The sequence below is a fragment of the Arvicanthis niloticus genome, chromosome 2 (assembly GCF_011762505.2).
Source record: "Arvicanthis niloticus isolate mArvNil1 chromosome 2, mArvNil1.pat.X, whole genome shotgun sequence".
Classification (NCBI taxonomy): Eukaryota; Metazoa; Chordata; class Mammalia; order Rodentia; family Muridae; genus Arvicanthis; species Arvicanthis niloticus.
This window is the reverse complement of record NC_047659.1, coordinates 57,119,161-57,138,767: the sequence shown is the minus strand read 5'-3', so window position 1 is coordinate 57,138,767 and position 19,607 is coordinate 57,119,161. Positions and strand designations below refer to the sequence as shown.

The following is a 19,607-nucleotide window of genomic DNA, read 5'->3' as shown; positions in this document are numbered from 1 at the left end:
TTCTGTGAAAAGACACCATGACCAAGGCAACTTTTATAAAGAACAACATTTCATTGGGGCAAGCTTTCTGGTTCTAAGGTTCAGTCTATTATCATCATGACCAGAAGCATGGCAGTGTCCAGACAAGCATTGTGCCAGAGGAGCTGAGAGTTCTACGTCTTCATCCAAAGGAAGCCAGGAGCCAACTGTCCTTCCAGCCTATACGAAGAGCATCTCAAAGCCCACCATAACAGTGAAACACTTCTTCCAAAAAGGCCACAACTACTCTATCAAGGCCATACCTACTCCAAGTCAACACCTCCTAATCATGCCACTTTCTGGGCCAAGCATATTCAAACCATCACAGTGATCAATGAACTGACATTTCTGGAATTATGTCAGCTGAGACATTTTCACTAAACTGTGGAAAGCTTCATATTTAAGCCCATTCCCCCTTTTCACTGGTAAGAGAACACACACACAATTACTCAGGAAAGATTTGTTATCTTTAAAACCCTTCCCAATAAGCTATCATTCAAAGTCTCCTGATTCTCATATACTTTGTAAGGTACATGGCCAAACTCACAGTACCAAATAGTTTCTAAACATCCTCAGTTGTGGAATTCCATGTTTTTATATTTCTTGTCTGAGAAACACAGATACTACAGTATGGATGGTTACTATTGACTGAATGATTGTCCCCAAAATTTATTGAAATCGTATGTATTTTATGTCATTAGAAGTTTTACTCTTTTAGGGGTAGTGGTTGCAATCATGAATCCTCCACAACCAGGTGCATGTTTTAAGAGTTATATAAGGTCACATTTCTCTCTGCTTTTTACTATGTGAGCATACAAAGGATTCGGAGAGAAACCCACATCATACCTGACAATGCTCAGCATTTTTATCAGGGAATTCTCAGCCTCAGGTTCTGTAGATAACAAATATTGGTTATTTAGGCTATCAAGTTTATAATCAATCATCAATGCAGCTTAAAACATATGGACTATGAATGAACTTGTCATCATTAATAATTTGACTCCCAAGCAACTGCATTTGGGAAGTCAATCCTTATAGTCAGAATAGAGATGATTTGTTTTCAGAATACTGAAACAGGGTCCAGAAAATCTCTGAGTATCTAAAAAAATCATGTATGAGTTAGCTTCACAAGAAGAGAAAAAGTGAGCACAGAGATTCTGGCAGCTTCTGACAGAACTCCTGTTTGTCACCCTCCCCCATCCTTATACCTCTGCTATCCACTATAGAATTATCAAAGCTTAATCTAACTGGACCTTCAATTACACTGACCACCACTAGAAATTCATGGGATATGAAAGGGGAAAGAATAATGGGGAGGGGAACTCTCATAAGAAAGGTGGTTGGAGGTCAATACAGAAAAAGAAAGAGAAGGAAGGAGAAGGAGGAGTAGGAGGAGAAAGGAAAAGGCAAGCTAACAAGGTGGGAAAAAACCATTTTTCTTATCCAGCTGTGAAGCCTATGACCCACTACAATGACTACTAGATCAGGGTATACAAAAAGGTACTATAGTGGCACTCTCGTGTTGTTGGCAAACAATAACTGTCTAATCAAACCTAAGCCCTCTCAGTAGCAGGAAAATGATGCCTGTTACTAGACACCTAAACAACTATCTAGATCTAATGAAATCATAGGTCGCAGAAAAAAATTATATTGGCACTATACTAGACTTGCATGCTTTCTAACTACATTCTGAACCTTGTTTTAATACCCACAGATAAGCATCATTCTTACTCCTCACAGAAAAAGCTTCTCTTTTGAAAAATTACAGAAAACTACAATTAGACAGAAAACAAAAATCCATAGATTAGATTATGGGGAGCCAGCCCCAAGGGATACATATACAACACAACTCTTTCACTTAAGGCTTGTCAGGGAACCATGAAGAAGAGACAACAGAAAGATTGTAAGGGCTAGCAGAACAGGAAGTTGGTGATGAGACTATTTCTCCTAGAAATGGCTGCCTAAGAAAGACCTAAAAAAGGGTATTATCAATAGAAACACTAATTCAGAAAGAGGAAATTTCAAGGGGTCCCACCTGTAGACAACAATGGGCAACTAGGATTTGGATAATTAGTGTCTCTTAGAGATGAGCCTCATGATTGGTTATCCAATTAACAGTCATCAGATATGATTTGTATGGACACAAACAACAATAATAGACTCAGCAGGTTGCATTTATATATCTGTGTGCTTATGTCTATATGATTATATATGTAACAGTAATAATCCAAAAATGAGCCCATCAAAGTAAGAGGGAACAGGGAGACATGGGAGTAGTTAGAGAAGGAGAAAGGAAATAGGGAAAATGATATAATTATATCTTAATTTTAAAAATGTATTTTTAAAGGTCAAAGAAACAAAGAAATCCAGAATTCTTCAATTCTCATTTCCTGGCTTTCATTCCCTATCTTGGCTATGATTTCCAATACAATTCTCTATATTTTCATGGGACTTAAAACTGTTGTCCCATGTTCTTTTAAAGTCATAAATGTCTATTATCAATAAGTCTCAAAAAAGTTTCATATTTCTCACTCAACAGACACTTCTCTTCCCCCTAAAGTCAATAGTGAAAACATCACTACCCTGGCTTTGTCTCAGTGGGAGAATGTCTCAACTCCTAAAGTCTTCTACAAAAGTGAGAGTGTGTGAGTGTGGGGGGCAGGGAGCAAATATTTCCACCATTCCACAGTGATACTTTTTGCTAATTTTCCTTGACTCTTATCTTCCTAAAGTGTCATCTTGAATTCACATTTCTCTCATGTCCCTTGATCTGGGACATGAAAAGAAGAAGGTCTGGGTTCCTGGACCCTGATCAACTTGTCCTCTGACTCTTCTCTCCATGACCATACATTCCTTGTCTTATCAGAGACTCAACAATTAAGTTCCTAAAACTTCCACAAAGGAGCTTGGCTGGGTCAAAAAGTCAGGCTAACGTCAAAGGTTTCAGTCTAGAAACCCACTGGATTTCAAGATGTTCTAGACTGCCCCTTAGTCCTATCTCATCACTGAAAAAACCAAAACCATTGTTTTTTATTACTAAGTAATCTCATCCATTAGAGAACATAAACTTGAGCTTCCTTCTAATCTGTTTTGTTTTCCATCAACACGAGAAATTCTAAGATAACCATAAATGGGCTCTAATCACAGTAAAATTCCAGAGATTTCTTCCTAAGACTTCACTTGTCTCCTACAGTATATTTTACCTTGTAGAAACACATATGGCCCACCAACATCTTTCTACTACAACTGTGTTCCTGGTGACCTTAGGCTGATGCTTACGACCATAATTCTGTGTGTTTCCATGAAGATTTTTTGGAAAGATGAAAATTCTTTATTTTAAACAAATCTATTTAAAACATACTTAAGAAAAACTCTTACACAACCAAGCGTTGTATACTACTAAAGGTTAAGTATAATTGTTTTCTTTCACTTAAAGTTAGCCTTAATATTTTACCTCAAGAAGTGTTTCTGCCATTAGCTGATGGGATACAGCAGAGAGTAAGAATGCTGTTTTGTTTAATTATAACAGTATATGTTATAGTAATAAAATGGATTATAAATATATTTAAAAATTATCATAAACTTTTTCATAAATAAAGGTGGGTAACAATCAGCTCTAGATTTAACTTCTAGAGTTAACATCTACTCACTTATTTCCTCTTGCATCCAACCATCATCCTTGTAGTTGCATATTTTAGTTGCTTTATTGAAAAACAGTTTATGAACAAAGTTTTGTACCTCAGAGTTATTCAAGCAATTTAATTTATAGAAATGGCAGGCTTCTTTGTGTATAGGGAAGTGTTTGTGTCAATATACACATGATTTATATGAAGGAATAAAAGGATTTATTTTGTTCTGTAGTTGCAGTGAGTGATCCATTGGAAATGTGAAAATAATTGGTGGACTAAAAATGGGCACGAGCAGACACAGCAATCATAAAGTAGAAATTCTTCTTTTATAAGAAACTTTAGTGTTTGATCTGATATACTATCAAGAAACAGCATGAAGCCAGCTTTTCTAGATTAAATCAATGTCTGGGTAGGTGGGGTAGCACCCACTCAGAAGCAAAGGGAAAGAGGAATGGGATGAAGAACTCAGGGTGGAGTGACTAGGAAAGATGACACATTTGGAATGTGAATACATAAAGTAAATTAATAAAAACAACTTAAGTTAATAGAGTAGAAGTTAATTATATTTACAAAATTCATTACTGCAATATAATTAGCATTTGGGTGATGAGTAGCTACTGTACATTGAATTCTGTATAGCCCATTTACTAAGACTGCTAGTAATTAAAGCACAGCTTTACTACTGCAAACATTGAGTGTATGAACAGTACTTACACTGAGGAAAGAATGTACCTTTCTTCCAAAGATGCCAAGCCATTATTAAAGAGTTCAGAATAGTATATCTCAAAGATGCCAAGCCATTATTAAAGAGTTCAGAATAGTATCTGGTAATGGGCAACATTTACTTTAACAACTAAGATTGAGTGTTAATTATTTATTACCCCCACTTTATCTTGCACTGTGCTAGAAAGTATAGAACAATATATTTATAAAAATTAATGAAACCTTGCCAGTTACAAACACCATCAGAAATACATTATACAGTATAAGCATTTGGTTTTGTTTTTTAGTTTTGGGTTTTTTTTTTGGGGGGGGGTTGCTTGTTTGTTTTGTTTTGGTTGCAAGGTTCTTTTTAAAATCATATGTGTGTGTATGTAATATGTATATATACAATTATTTCAAGATAGAATTTTCAGAAAAAATCTAGCAAAATTAAACATTAATTATATTCCTTGTGGTTGGCATCATAAAATGTGATAGACAGAAACATATAATCCCTTCCTAAATTTAAATTGCAGTATGCCAGAGATTATAATTGTTATATTCTCTGAAGTAACTTATCAAACTCCCAGAGCACAACATTCCTCTTCAATAGCATTAACTTCCATCCATAGGTGATGAGAGAAAAATATCACAATATTGTAGCATCATCAGATTTATTTTAAATTTCAATTTCTACCATCTATAATAAGGCTATTAATAAATTTGTTTTCACCTAAATAAACTAAGCATTTCAGGTTCAAATTATGTTTAAAAATAACTAGAGACTAAAACTGCATTTAAAATTAATTTTAAAAGACTAGAAACAGTAAGAAAATACCTAAACTACTGGCAGCCTAACTAAAAATGTTTTTAGTTTATTTGATTTATATTTTTTGGTGTGGAAATTGAGTCCAAAACTTCATGAATGGTAATTGTGTTCTGTACCATTGAGCTATAGTCTCAGATAAAATTTGTTACTTTAAATGAAATGTAGAATGTATCATCCTTTGTTGCTTATATGCTTCTTATTATGACACTGTCTAACATATCTGATCTAGGTATTGCTGCCAACCAATACAACCAAAATGTGACATATGAAGATAGAAGACATTATGAATGTTCTTCAAGTGATGTTAAGACTGTTGACTTCTTTAGAATTGGCCCAAAGAAGGATGCACACAGATAGAGAAAAGTGATTTTATATCTCTATATGAAACTTTGATAGGTAGTATGCATAGGGTTAGATGTTGTCATTATTTGAGAAGGTAATATGAAAAAGTACCATAGGTGTATACTATAGGGGTGAGCCGAGAGTGGGTGAATGGGTGGAGAACCATCATAGAGGCTAAGGGGAAGGGGTAAGGGGGGATAGAATGGGGGTTTGGTGGAGGAGTAACCAGGAAGGAGGAGATCATCTGAAATGTAAATGAATAAAATGATTAATAAATGAAATAAAAATCCTACCCAGCAATAAAAACAGATCTCTGAGGTCAAGGACAAACTGGTCTACAGAGAAAATTCTAAGACAACCAGAGCTACATAGAAAAACTCTGTCTCAAAATAATGAAAGAAACAAAAAGCAGTGTAGCAGTGATAAACTAAAAAATATTATTTTCAATTGATATTTTTATCTAAATTTTAAAAATACTATACACTAAAAAACTTGCCACAATAAATATAAATATAAAATGGTGGTCCCAATATAAATCACTATTAAATTTTTGGACAAGACTTTCCTGCATTTTTAAATTAAAATGCAATTGGCAACCTCAATAACACAAAATATTGGTGCACATCTGAAGAGCAGAGACAAGATTCTAAGTAACTATTCAAATTACATAAATAGTTACTGAGCTGTTTAACTATTTAATGGCAGCATTTCTTTTTGATAGTAGTTCATGTATTTTTGAGTCATAATAATAAACTTTCAATTATTAGTGACTTTTCTCATTTGAATCATATCTCTAAAAATGTATATGCTATAAAAGTTTACTAAAATAACACCAAAGAGTAAATGGGACATTTAGTTTAGAAAAGTAAGACTCAACATAGTAATTAATACTGAATGTGTGATTTTAAAAGATACTTGCAAGAATAAGTAACCACTGGATGTAGGAGCGTGTTCACATAGCTGATGTCTATGGACATACCACTTCACCGCCTGACTCCAACGTCACCAATGAACTCTTTAGGAGATAGTAATCTATCACTGCTAATTTTTCAATGTCACCAACTCAGTAACTGGTCTTCAGTCTTATAACCATAAGATGCACCTAAAATAGGTTTCAGTGAGCCAATGAAACTTTTCAATCATAATTTCCAGGGGACACAGGAAACGTAAGTGAATTGTAGGAAAATCAAGTTATGTTTAAATGATAAAAGACTACACAGTATATCTCAAGGTCAACCTAAATTTTGTCACTTCTAAAATATGCACTCAAATAAAATAAAAAATACATATTTTTGTACTTTAAAATTAATACATAGGTAAATATCCTGAGTAACAAGAAATGTGGAAATATGTCAAAAAATGGGAAGAAATTTTAAAGCAGAATTAAAATGAGCAGGAACATTAAACACAGATCATTGGTGCGTCTAAAAATCCAGTGCAGCTGAAGCATCTCATTGCAGTTGAATAAACTAAACAGCAATGGCTGAAGATCAGTCAATAAATTAACTTCTTTTCTTAGTGAGCCTGGACCTCCCATATAAAAAACGGTGGTTGTCCTACAGAACTAAGACTTAATGAAAAGTTAGAGATGTTTGTCCACGTGAGGATAAGAAGAAAAATATATTTGAATTCATTTTTTATTTTTATTTAGCACTATTTCTCTGTAACTTGGAAACAAGAAGAAAAGTAAAATGGTTTAACTAAACATGACACAGTACTATCTTTAAGTTAAATTATCACACTTATCCTTATAAGTTTCAAGATTTACAATATGTCATAAAATCTGCATCATAGCATTGGCTTACTGTGTGATCTTCCACCATTAGTGGTTCATTTGGGGTACTTTAACTCTGTGATATTTAAACACAAAATGAGACTTAAAAATTCTAAACAACCAATAGACAGAATGCAACAACAAATAATGAGATTTAAGATTCCTACCTTCAAAACTCATTCTTCACATTGAAATTACGTGTAAATATATTGCATATTTAATTATATATTAAAACATTTAAAATACATAAGGAGGTCAAATAATTTCTGTGTATAAATCTAATGCAAACTAGTAGAAAACAGACCGCTTGAATCAAAAAGTTTATTCAAGATCCTAAACTTTACCCATAATAATTTGTGTCACTAGTAGAAGATTAATTTCTCATTCCATGAAATTAAGGTATGTCAAGAGATAATGAAGCATTTTGTAACAGAAACAAGTAAATCACTTTACTATTCTTTGTTTTTAAGACATAATATAAATGGAGGCTTTGAATGTATAAAAATTGCTAATTTAGAAAATTTTTCATGAATAGGTTCAAGATTGTCAAATCCTGGTGTTACCATGGGGGTACAAATAAATGTGTACATAAATGCAGAGCCATACATTCCCATCAAGGTCTTAGGTCTATAGAAAATCTGCCATTTTCAATATAGGAAGTCACAGGCTTATTAAGAAATGAAGCTAATTTCTTGATTGGGCTTCCGCATAGTTGCCATTTAATTCATTAATATATATGCTTTATTACATATAGGATAGAAGCAACAAACCAATGACACTGAAACCTGTATAAACTGGACATATAGCCAACAACTTTTTATTTGTGACAGTACACCATATTAAAAGCTCTATATAGTAAATTGATCTCAAGAATAAGTGTAAGCTATATACAATTGATTTTATCAAATCTGAAATTTGAAGAAATAAAAAAATACTCATTAATCAACTGGTCATTGAAAATAATTTAATTTCTTGGGGAAAATTTAATTCCTTTTTTTCTGTGAATGACTTTAAGTTGTTATCTCCTTGAAATTAAACATGAACATCATTCTAATTCCTTTATCTTAGAGGTAAACTTCAATATAAAAAGTAAAATATAAAAGAGCACAAAAGGTTTTCTGTTATTAATCTAGGAATATAGGTTTTAAAATATTGTATATATTTAATACAACTTAAACTTATTAACTTAAAGACTAAAACATGAAGTCATATGACCTGAAATATATAAACTTTAAATTTTTTTCATCACATGGTATATGCCAATTAGGATAATATAGGATAATATTTATGCTTCATATTTCCTAAATTTCTGGAGGAAGTATCTTTAATTGAAAAATACAGCATATAATAGTGCTCAAAGAATTCTAGATGCTGACAAGAATACATCATTATATAAGTTGAACAAGTCTTTATTAATTAGCATAATTTCTTATCAATATGTCTAGACTCTCCAATCATACTTAAGGATGAGCATAGATCTCATTTTTCTTACTGACAAAACTCATTAAAAAGCATTTACAACACTTATGCACATATTCCTATAAAAAAGCAGGGTCGAATAGAGTTGACTACAAATGTGAACATTTAAGTCATGAAACTCAAACACACACAATAAATTCAAACAGGACAGCTTTTAAAAGTCTGGATGGAATGTCATGAGCACCCCTATAAGTTTCAGTCACTGTATCATGAGAAACATTATGAGCTTTATTTCACATAGCATCTCTCCTGCTCTTTGCTTCTGACATCTACATATATTTTGCTTTATCCATCTCATTTAGGTGGCTGCTGTTAATGTACCCTTTTAAATCATGAGGTTACACAGCCAAAACTCATATTTGACCTGCCTTTTGTCAACATAAGTGAAGAACTCATTAACTTCAAATACACAACAAACAAGTCTTCACAAGCAAATCCGGTCCCTGGAGAGCCTACGAGACTGAAGAAGCACAATGAACAGCATTGTAACAAGTTCAGGGCCAGCAGATAACTGCTCACTTTTTACTGTGAACTCTTGGCTGTTTTAGCATCTACACGATGGAAGTATCTCCCCTGTCTAGTTCTTTTGCTTGTTCTTAAATTAAACTTAGTTTAAGGTATAATGTTGAAGAAAGGACTTTTTCTCTTTAAAAGGTTAGCTAACCTCTCTGAGAGCCCAGACAATTTCAATAATCCTTTTAGACTCTGACTACCCTACAGTACTCAACTAAAGAAGTCTGAAGCATATGCTCTGCTGTGCAACAAAGAGAGCAAATAAAAACATCCTGAACAATAAAGGCATCAAAGAGTACATCATATATACCCTATGGTTGTCTCAATCCACTGAAAACTTCAAATGAGAACTTTACATCCCCGAAAAAAAATGTTAGGGAATTATTTATTAATGTGTATACACTTCTAAACATATAAAAAAGTCTGGGATTGAGAAACCTGCATTCTCTTTGAGCTACGCGTGTCCTTGAATTACTCTATCCATATCCTTTCAGATGAATACTAGGAGAAATCTAGAGCGAAGTCTGCCGGTGGGCATAGACTTCAGAAAGTCTTACACTTTTGCCACCTGACTTGGCTGGACTCTCAGTGCTCATACTAAGAGGATTCCATGCTACTGTTCTTTCTTTGGAGAACTGTGGACTTCTTCTGGCACCCTTGCTCATGAGAGTTGGTTCTGTAGGGAGGCTCTGTGGACGATGGGATTTGGGTGGAAAGTAGAAGCTACTCCCTGCTCTCTCTATGCTCAGCACATCTTCCTCCAATCAAGAGTGCTTTTCCTGCTGGGTGCTGAAGGACAAGCTGTGCTTGTCAGTGAGAAGAGCTGTGTGGGTTTTGTTTTCTAACATGTTTCCTACTGTCTGTACTTGTGACACAGTGATCACCTTCCACCCATATCCCTAAACTCTGAAGAGTGACAAGCTGAAAGCAGTGGGCCGATGGGAATATTCTGCTTAGCTTCCTACAGAAAACTTCTCAGGAGAGGAGTTTCCTGTCAGTCCCTCAGCAAAGAGCCAAGAGCCAAGAAACAAACTCATTCTGAGACCCTCACTCAATCCAGCCACTTCCCCTAAGCCACCAGCCACATGGCTCGCTGCTCCATCAGACACCCACACCTCCATTCACCTTCAAGCTGCCTAAACTGAAAGATGTCACAGGATCACTTGGTGTTAGGGTTCCTCTCTATTTTTAGGAGGTCCTGTTGAAATAAGGAGAGACTGATAGTCTTCAACACGGTGAAGTGTGGTGGACAGAGAGCTTCCTGAAGTGTCGGGAAAACCTTCAAGCAGAGCTTTCCTAAGATTCCTTCCTTTTTCTACACCCGATTCTCATCCCACGCCCATCAGATAAATAAATGGAATGTATGAATTCTTTCCAAACCAAGCAACATCACGAAAACTCCCAAACCCCATCAGTCAACTCATTCCTCCCGATATGTCCTATTAGATTAGAGACAAATCGAGAGAGAGAGAGAGAGAGAGAGAGAGAGAGAGAGAGAGAGAGAGAGAGAGAGAGAGAGAGAGAGAGATTACCAGAGTTTTGTTCCCGTTCTTGCTGAGAGGGCCCCGGAAAACTCCCTTGATGTTGCGAAAGTGTCCGTTGCTGAGATGCGTGGAGCTGATGACAATGTAGTAACACTCCATGGGGCAGCCGCCGCCTCTCCTCCGCAGCCGCCGCTTCCACGCACCCGCGCCCGCAGCCGCAGCCGGGGCCGGGAGGGTGGGCTGGGGATCGCGGCAGTGCGAGCGGCCGGCAGTGCGCTGGCGGCGGGCACGCGGGTTCCTTATGCCCGGCTGCGGTGCGCGCCCTGCCACCTCCGCATGCTGGCCGCGCTCGCCTGGGCTCCGGCGCAGTGCTCGCCTGGAGATAAGAACCGGGACGCAGAGCCCCAGGGGAGGATGCAGCCAAGAGGGGGCCGGGCCGGGTGGGACCAGGCGGGAGCGGTCAGAGCCCGCGCGGTAGGGCGCAGCCGGGCAGCGGGAGCCGCCCGCGCGGCAGTGGCAGCGGCCGCAGCATCCCCCGCGCCGGGCGCCCGCACTCGCAGTCGCTGCCGCTGGCAGGCATGAGTGTTATTATAGTGCGCGGCGTTGCCGGTCCATCGCACTGAGCCAATGGCAGGGAGCCACTGGGCTGATACTGAGAGCTGTCAGAGGAGTACATCTGTCACCCGCCACCTCCCCCCCGCCTCCCCCGCCGCCGGGACCCACGGCCGCGCCAGCCTGGCCACGAGTGGGAGTGCGTCGCGACCGCCAGGGGCCGGGAGGCGACGGCCGGTTACAAGTGCGAGACTCCTGCGAGGTGCGGGCGGAGGTTGGGGGGTTGGGGAGCAACGCGACCGCCGCGGCTTCTGCTCTGCGGGTTGGAGTGCGGGCGGGGGAGCAGGGGAAATAAATAAATTAATAATTTAGTACCCAAGCCATCCGCTTCCAATTGCAGCGAATCGGGGCAGGTGCCAGGTGCCACTGGGTTTGGCTTAGGGGAGTCTGCGCTTTGATGCATCTTTTGTATGGAATACCCCGCACCCCCGCGCCCCCAGTTACACATATCACAAGTGCTATGTACTAAGAGCTTGGGGGAGGGGATTTGTGGCGACGCGAGTGGAAGAGGGGAGAAGGGAGACGCAGGGACTTCTGATGGATGTGTTCCCATTCCTGGCGCTCTCCCCTCATCCACCTCCCCTGGGAGCATCAGTTCTTCCTAAATTGCCAAAGCTGAGAGGAAAAGGAAGGATGCTTTGCGGCAAAAGAAGCCGCTGCCAGGAGCTCCCATACAAGAGAGGTGCTGAACAAAAACAGAAGCCTTCGCCCTAGAAGCGACCTGAAAGGAAAAGCTCCTGCACGCAAACTCCTGCGCTTGTCACAGAAAGTAGGGAATGGGGTCTACTGTCTTCAGTGGAGAGAGATTCGGGTTGGATTTTAAAGGGTCAAGGCAGCCATCAGCAAGGACTGCTTCTATCCTAACCCTTCCCAGGTGATCCACTGTCTGTAAGTTTAGCTCCTTTGAGGAGGTGGAGTGAGAGCGCCGCAGATACACACACCATAGATCTGCTACTACCATAGGACTCATTAGTCGGCACTTAAAAAGATCGATACCAGGCATGGAGGCTGGGACATGGTGCCTTCAATGGATTTACTGGAGGCTTTATTTCCCTTTTGCTTTGCAAGGCTTAATTGGTTAAAGCAGATTCCAGACATTCTGATGCCCCTATGACAGAGCAAACTGCAGTCCGATGTGAGCTGTGCTTTATCTTGTTTATCCGTGGGTCAAGATTGCAATACAGTCGAGTATGTGTGCCCTATTTATAAAATTTTAGGTAGCAATGACCGCCCCCTCCCTGTAAGCCATATTATGGTACTTAACTGAATCTGACAGTTTTATTTCACTTTTTCAAAGACGATACAATGGGAGAGTCTTGCTAAAAGAGGTGGTAGCCATGTGAGTGAATTATAAATTATAGGGTATAGCGGGGGAGTGTTAGATTTATATAAAAAGAAATTTTCCACCTATCATGCTTCAATTAGAAAATACTTGATGCATATTGATTAAAGCTTATTATGAAGTGTCGGTTATTTTAGAAGAAGCAGACTAAATTTCTCTGATATCCACTTGGGGGAGTCTGGAAGTCTTGGGAGAAAGAGAAGTAGGAACTCAGAAAACTTGTGTGCTCTGTGGAGGAGGTCACCCAGAAATATGTAGAACTCAGAATGAACACAATTGCGCTGGAGAAAATATTCAATGTTGGAAATTAAAGGATCTTCTGGCTCTCTTCTTTACAGAAATTATTATTATTATTATTATTATTATTATTATTATTATTATTATTATTATTTACCAGTTGAGCATGTAAGCTTTTTCTGTAGACATCACTTAAGGAATGTAGACTCATAATTATATATTTGGAGTTTTCAAAAATATTATTAGAGAGGAAAATGTATTGAGTTCCATGGAGCAGATCAAGGAAGAATCTTAGGAAAGTAAAGGCACAGCCATGTAAGATTGAGTCATATGTATTTAGTTTTTATAAGCATATAACTCAGAATAATATAAGCTAGGTTTGTTTGCAAACCACTTTTACACAGAATACTTCTGTTGTGATGGTCAGATCTTTGTGGCAAAGAGCTCAATGTCTAGTTCAGAAAATGAGAAATAGCTACCTGATTTTTTTCATGAAAAAGCAGACAGCTGTGTCAAATGTCATATTGTTCTTCTAGAGGAAATATGTACATGCGCATGTGTTCAAATACATGCACATGTGTATAGTATGGTAATACAGACACATGTATTTGTATACCATGCACACACACATACATATACAATCATATATGTATGTATGTACATACATACATACTTACTTACATAGTTATGCTGTCAATGTTTTTCAGTTTGTTCACAAAAGCTCAGATAACGCTGAGTGACTGCAGCTCCAAGTTAATCTAATTCCTGCATCATTTGGTTGAGTCTTAGGAAGTTATCTAGACAGCAAAAGCATCTAAAGATTTACGTGACAAGAAATAGAGGCTGCATGTGAGTTCTAAGTGTATGCCTACACACAGGCATACCATAAAAATAAACTTCAGTGAAAAGCCTCAACAATCTCTAGCAAGAATCGTTCTCCTGTCAGAATATTTTCAACAGTTACATCCTTGATATAAAGGAGTGGAGCACTGATCACAGGAAACATTGTTTTTAGATACATGTAACAGCATAGATTTACCACCAATTCATGAAGGATACTAGCAGTCATAAAAAATGTCAAATGTGTGTATGGAATATAGCCATACTGTTTCTTTATACACAAGCAAATTGTAACTCAGTGCTATTGCCAAGTTGCTATACCTATAATTTGAGCAAATTTAGTGTCCATAGCCAAAGTGATCATTAAAATGAAACTAGTGGCCATTCTTAATAGTCACTGTGGCCCACAGGCTCTTCACCATTACAGCAATATAACTATTCTGAAGAAAACTACATTATTGTAGAAAACATGCTTCCAACACTAAGTAACAAACACTGGGTATAATGGGGATTGTATTTAATTTCTTATTAAGTATTTAATGTAGAAAATAATGCTTTCTTCTCATCTAGAGAATGGTACTGGTTTTGCAATAACAATTTAGAGTTATGGTGGTCTATTTCTATTACTTAAACTATCCTGGTATCTTAAGACCTTGAGTAACTATTGTAGCATGTGTTGTTTTAGAGAGTTATGACATTTTCATTTTAAAATATAAAGTTTTTCTCTACAGCACCCTTATATGACTTAAGAATATAACTACTTATTATAAATATGCAGGCTCAATATACCTTAGTCACTAATTGTTTACAATATTTTATGGGTTAGTTATACATCACTTATGCTCAATTGCCATCTCTGGCTGAAAAGAGAAATTAAATTTTTAAATATAAAATATGCGTCAGTGTTAGTCTAAGATAATTTCCTTTTGTTTCATCTAGTTCAGTTTTTCCTCTTCTAAAATTGCATTTTGAAAAATAAACAAATAAAACTCCTGCACTCTGTGCTTGCTCTAACCATGCCTTCCTAAACTCAGATCAGATCTTAACATCAGGCTGCTGTTATGTCCTGATCATTGCTCTACATGTGCACCTAGCTTACACTGGACTTCAGGACAGTGGTGTTACCCTAATATAAAAGAACAAGATCTCAGGTAAAGAGAAGACCAATGGCTGAATCCCTTGGCCCTGATTCCTTATCTTGATTGGCCCAGCACAGTTGATTTCAAGTGAGTAAATCCAGTTTGTGTAGTTAATGGATACAACCTTTGTTTACTGTCACAGAAATCACTAGATGTTTTTACTCAATCTAAATAACTTTACAGAACTCAGTTGAATGACCCACAAATTAGGTCAAATGCAGAATCCCAGTCACCCAGCTTTATTTACATTCTCTTAACTGAGATTTTATTTTTCTGCTAGCTACCCTTAGAAAACCAAGCAAACAAAATGCATAAGTCTTGAGTGTCTGTGATAGATTCCTAGAACATTTTGGATGAAGTGTATAGCCATTTGACTAGATAATATGTAACTAAGTGCTTCTTCTGTTTGAATTCTATGTTCACATATATTTTGAACTATGCTGATGCCAAATATTATTGATTTCATTATGTTGATCCCATAAGGAAGAATAACATAATTCAACAGATTCATAACTTATTTGTTCTAATATTAGGCCAAATTATATCATGGCATCTTTATAAAAAGGTGTTGTATAGTTACTTTGGAAACATGTAATGATGCTATCACCACAGGAGCCATAAACTTCAGGCACTTTGGGACCAGTATTGACAAACAGTCATAAACAGATTCATGTTTAAGCAATTTCAGCAAGGCAACATCATCTGTTGTATTAAATTAAGATTGTAAATTGGATATTTTGCCTGTTGTATTTTTATTTGCCTTCTTTTTTTTGTTTTGTTTTTACATAAGTTCTATAAGCATATGGGGTTGTATAATTAGTTTGATGGTAACAAATTTAAGTAAAATTATGCCATGAGTAAATTTCTCTGTGAAGAAATCTTTTACAAAAATATATATTCTATTCAAATATGGAAAACAATGGTATAAACAAGGTATGAAGTATATTATAATCAAATAAGCAGTACTGATTTTATCTTCACACAATAACAATATTGCATGGCTTATTGCTTGATGATAATTCTCAAAGTTATTGTCAAATTACTATTCCTTTGATTGACTCCATACAGACATTTCTGATTTCCCATTTTAATTTTATATGCTGAAACACAAAACTTAAGCTCTGTAAATTCAATATCACTCAATCCACTACAATTAAGCCTGAGACTCAAAATTTTCCACTGTAAATGAAAACACACCACTAATTAACTCCACCAAGTCACTGATAATATGCCATATTTAAGTGAAAGATGTTACAAAGTTAAATGTATGTCAGAATCAGTGACGTTTAGAACCAATGTTTCTGTAGACTGTTATTATGAACATCTCATAAGAATTAAATTCATCTTCAACTAAAGCAACCCCTTGAGATAATTTCTGATTCAAAGACTCTTAACTTCTATGATTTAACCTTTAAAATTAAGTGAATATACAAGCTATTATCTCATGTATTTTCAAGCTTTAATTTCTTTCATTCTCAGATAGCATGCTTACCCAAAGCTTAGACTGACTAGGCCTGACAAAATTAAACCCCATCTTGTTTTACTCCTTGAGTGGGTGGGTCATGAATAATTCTGTATTGTGGGAACGGAAAAAGTAAGGCAAATGCAAATTTTTTTCTTTAGTTCAACCTTAAAAGGTAAATATGTTATTTACCCTATAAAATATTTTTACATATTTCTTAAAGAAATAATATGTGGTTGTTCTTTATACCACATTTAGCAAATATTGATAATTTCAAAGCTTTTTCTCTCTCCTTGTCAATTCTTCTAAGTACCCTGGGAGAAGAGCCAGAATATGCTAATTTAAGAGCCAGAGCTATATTTCCAACATATTGCCAAAGAAATTAATGAAATTGGAGGCTACATAACTTTTTCACCAAAAGAAATAATGTTAAGATATATTATTTTATGTTAAAAAAGGAGCAATTTTTACATTTCTATGTTTTATAGCATTTTGAAAGCAATATAGCAAGAAGTGTCAAAATTAAAATTGTGTATAAATTTTGACTCAGCAATATCATTACTGGAGCTTGCTATACAAAAGATGAGTACTTGTGTAAAAAGATATTTATCAGGAGGTTTTATGCAACCTTGTTCTGTTGTTTATACTTATCTGGCTATCAACAGGAAATAGCTATATAATATGGTCTATAAGCTAAACTTCTTAAAATCTATTAAATTATAAAGCATATTTATATCCATTGATTTGGTAGGATTACATAGTTGCGTTTTTACATGGAAAATATAAGCACCAAGTGCTCAAAGCATATAAAATAATTTAGATTGGTATGTGAATGAGAAGCGTATACTTAAAAATATAGAGATATATTTTAATATATATGTGTATATATATACTTAAAATAATTAACAGGTATAAATATGTGAATAATTTTATAGATTATCGACTGTGTTTGTTGGTGTAAGTATGAGTTTAAAGATAAAATCATAAGAGAAAGAAAAAATTTGGAAGGGAGAGAAAGAGAATAGGCAGACATTCATAAATGTATAGATACACACCTTGGTAATATCAAATACAGGAGAAAGATAACAAAGGCTCATGGTAGGAAGAAAGACTGAAGTATTTTTTGAGCTTTTCCTACATCTAAATAATGTGTAAACAACTTCAGAGAAATGGTAAGTGAACACAGTTAATGTTTTTTAAACAAGGAAGAGACACTACACTTGACCCTAGTCAAAGGCCAAGAAAGAATAGAAAAAATAGTTTTAGTGAACAGTGACATCATAGCTGTTGATCTAAGCCTTTAAATAGAGATAGTAAGGAACAGTTTGAGCAAATGCTTTTACAGTTAAAATTGATGGTACTGTCAGATTGGTTGTGATATAATGGACACATTAATAGGTAAAACATTTTGACCCTAGCAAATGAGAAAATAATGATATGATTTTCTGAGACTGGGAAGTCTAGAGTAAAATAATTTTTGAAAATGCTAAATATCAGATTAATTTATGGTATTTGGATTATTTGTTGGCACATAAGTAGAACCATAAAAATTACCTGACAGACTACAGACACAGCATTGAGAGTTTCTTTGAAGCCAAATGTGTATCAGTAACCTTTACATCTGTGTAAGATCACATGAGGTCATAAGGGCTTCCTCAGAACAATACCAGAAAACTGTCCAACAGAAGAATAAAAGAGATTCCAAAAAGAGCTTTAAAACCAAAAGCCTGTGAGACCTCAGAAATGTCCCTATCAAAAGGTAGGCAGAGGGGACTGGCTTCAAGGAGGGTTAATGCTCAAGCATGGACAGGCTTGTAAGGAGGTGGTCTTCAAAAAGTATGGAGAATCTGTACTATACTTCAATATAATTCAAGAAATGACCTGAAATTTGCCATCTTGAATGTCATTTGTGATCTTGAAAATTCTTTCTACAATATAAACAAAACATTGCACAGAATTTGCACCAATAAAACCACAGCATAGCTAAGTGACCAAGAATTCCTTCTACTAAGATTAGAAAACTACTGTGACTTTATTACTGAACACATTTAAGAAAAGGCCTAGAGATCAAGACAAGACATTTCCTAGTAGGATACATACCAAACTGCCCTCATTTTCTCATCTTTCCTTTTCTATTAAGAATTGATATGAAATGTTCTACAGTAGGGAGAGGGAACTTGTAGAGCCCATCTCCAGTAGAAAGACAGAGCATCAAGTGGAGGAATGGGGTTGCCATCTCACAGTTGAAAACTCTGACCCAGAATTGTTCCTGTCTGAAAGAAATACACTGACAAAAATGGAGAAGAGCCTGAGGAAGAGGAAGTCCAGTGACAAGCCCAAAGTGGGATCTAGCTCAAGTGAGGCCCCAAGGCCTGATACTATTATTGAGGCTATGGCTATGGTGTGCTTACAAACAGGCGCCTAGAATGACTGGCCTCTGAGAGGCCCAACAAGCAGCTGAAAGAGTCAGATGCAGATACTTACACCCAACCATTGGGCTGAAGTTTGGGACCCCTGTTGTTGAATTAGGGAAAAGCTGGAAGAAGCTGAGGAGGAGGGTGACTCCATAGGAAGACTAGCAGTCTCAAATAACCTTGACCCCAGAGATCTTTCAGACTATGAGCCACCAACCAGGCAGCATACACCAGGTGATATGAGCCCCATGACACATATATAGCAGAGGACTGCCTGGTCTGGCCTCAGTGAGAGAAGATGTACCTAACCCTCAAGAGACTTGAGGTGCTAGAGAGCAGGGAAGTGTGGTGGGGTGGGGGTTGAGGGTTGGGACATCCTCTTGGAGACTGGTGGAGGAGGTATGGGATGAGAATAGTCAGAGAGTGGACCTAGAGGGGGATAAAGACTAAACTATAACAAAAGATATAATAATAATAATAATAATAATAATAATAATAATGAATTAGAGAACACCACTTTGACTAAGATATCTAATTTATGTAGTTGTATTGACTTAAAAAAAATAAATATAAACCATATATAGTTTATTAACTTATTAAGGTGATTTATAATTTAGAAAACTCAACATCATATAATAAAAACATAGTAGTCCATTGACTAAAATATGTGTTCCTCTTATCATAATGACTGATAAACCAAGAATCCAAGTTTGGCTCCTTCAGTATGATGGGGTTCCCTTTCTGGGTCACAGTCTTATGCTAATTTTTTTTGCATCTTCAAATAGCAAAGT

At 36.5% G+C, this 19,607-nt stretch overlaps 1 protein-coding gene across 1 annotated transcript in view; it reads right to left on the bottom strand.

Moving 5' to 3' along the window:
* Positions 1-10,985, bottom strand: part of Znf804a (zinc finger protein 804A) — a 206,202-nt gene extending 195,217 nt beyond the window's left edge. Inside the window, 1 exon segment of the mRNA XM_034496828.2 lies at positions 10,819-10,985. Coding sequence (XP_034352719.1) covers positions 10,819-10,929 — 111 coding nt within the window. The 5' untranslated portion in view covers positions 10,930-10,985.
* Positions 10,986-19,607: the final 8,622 nt, after the last annotated feature.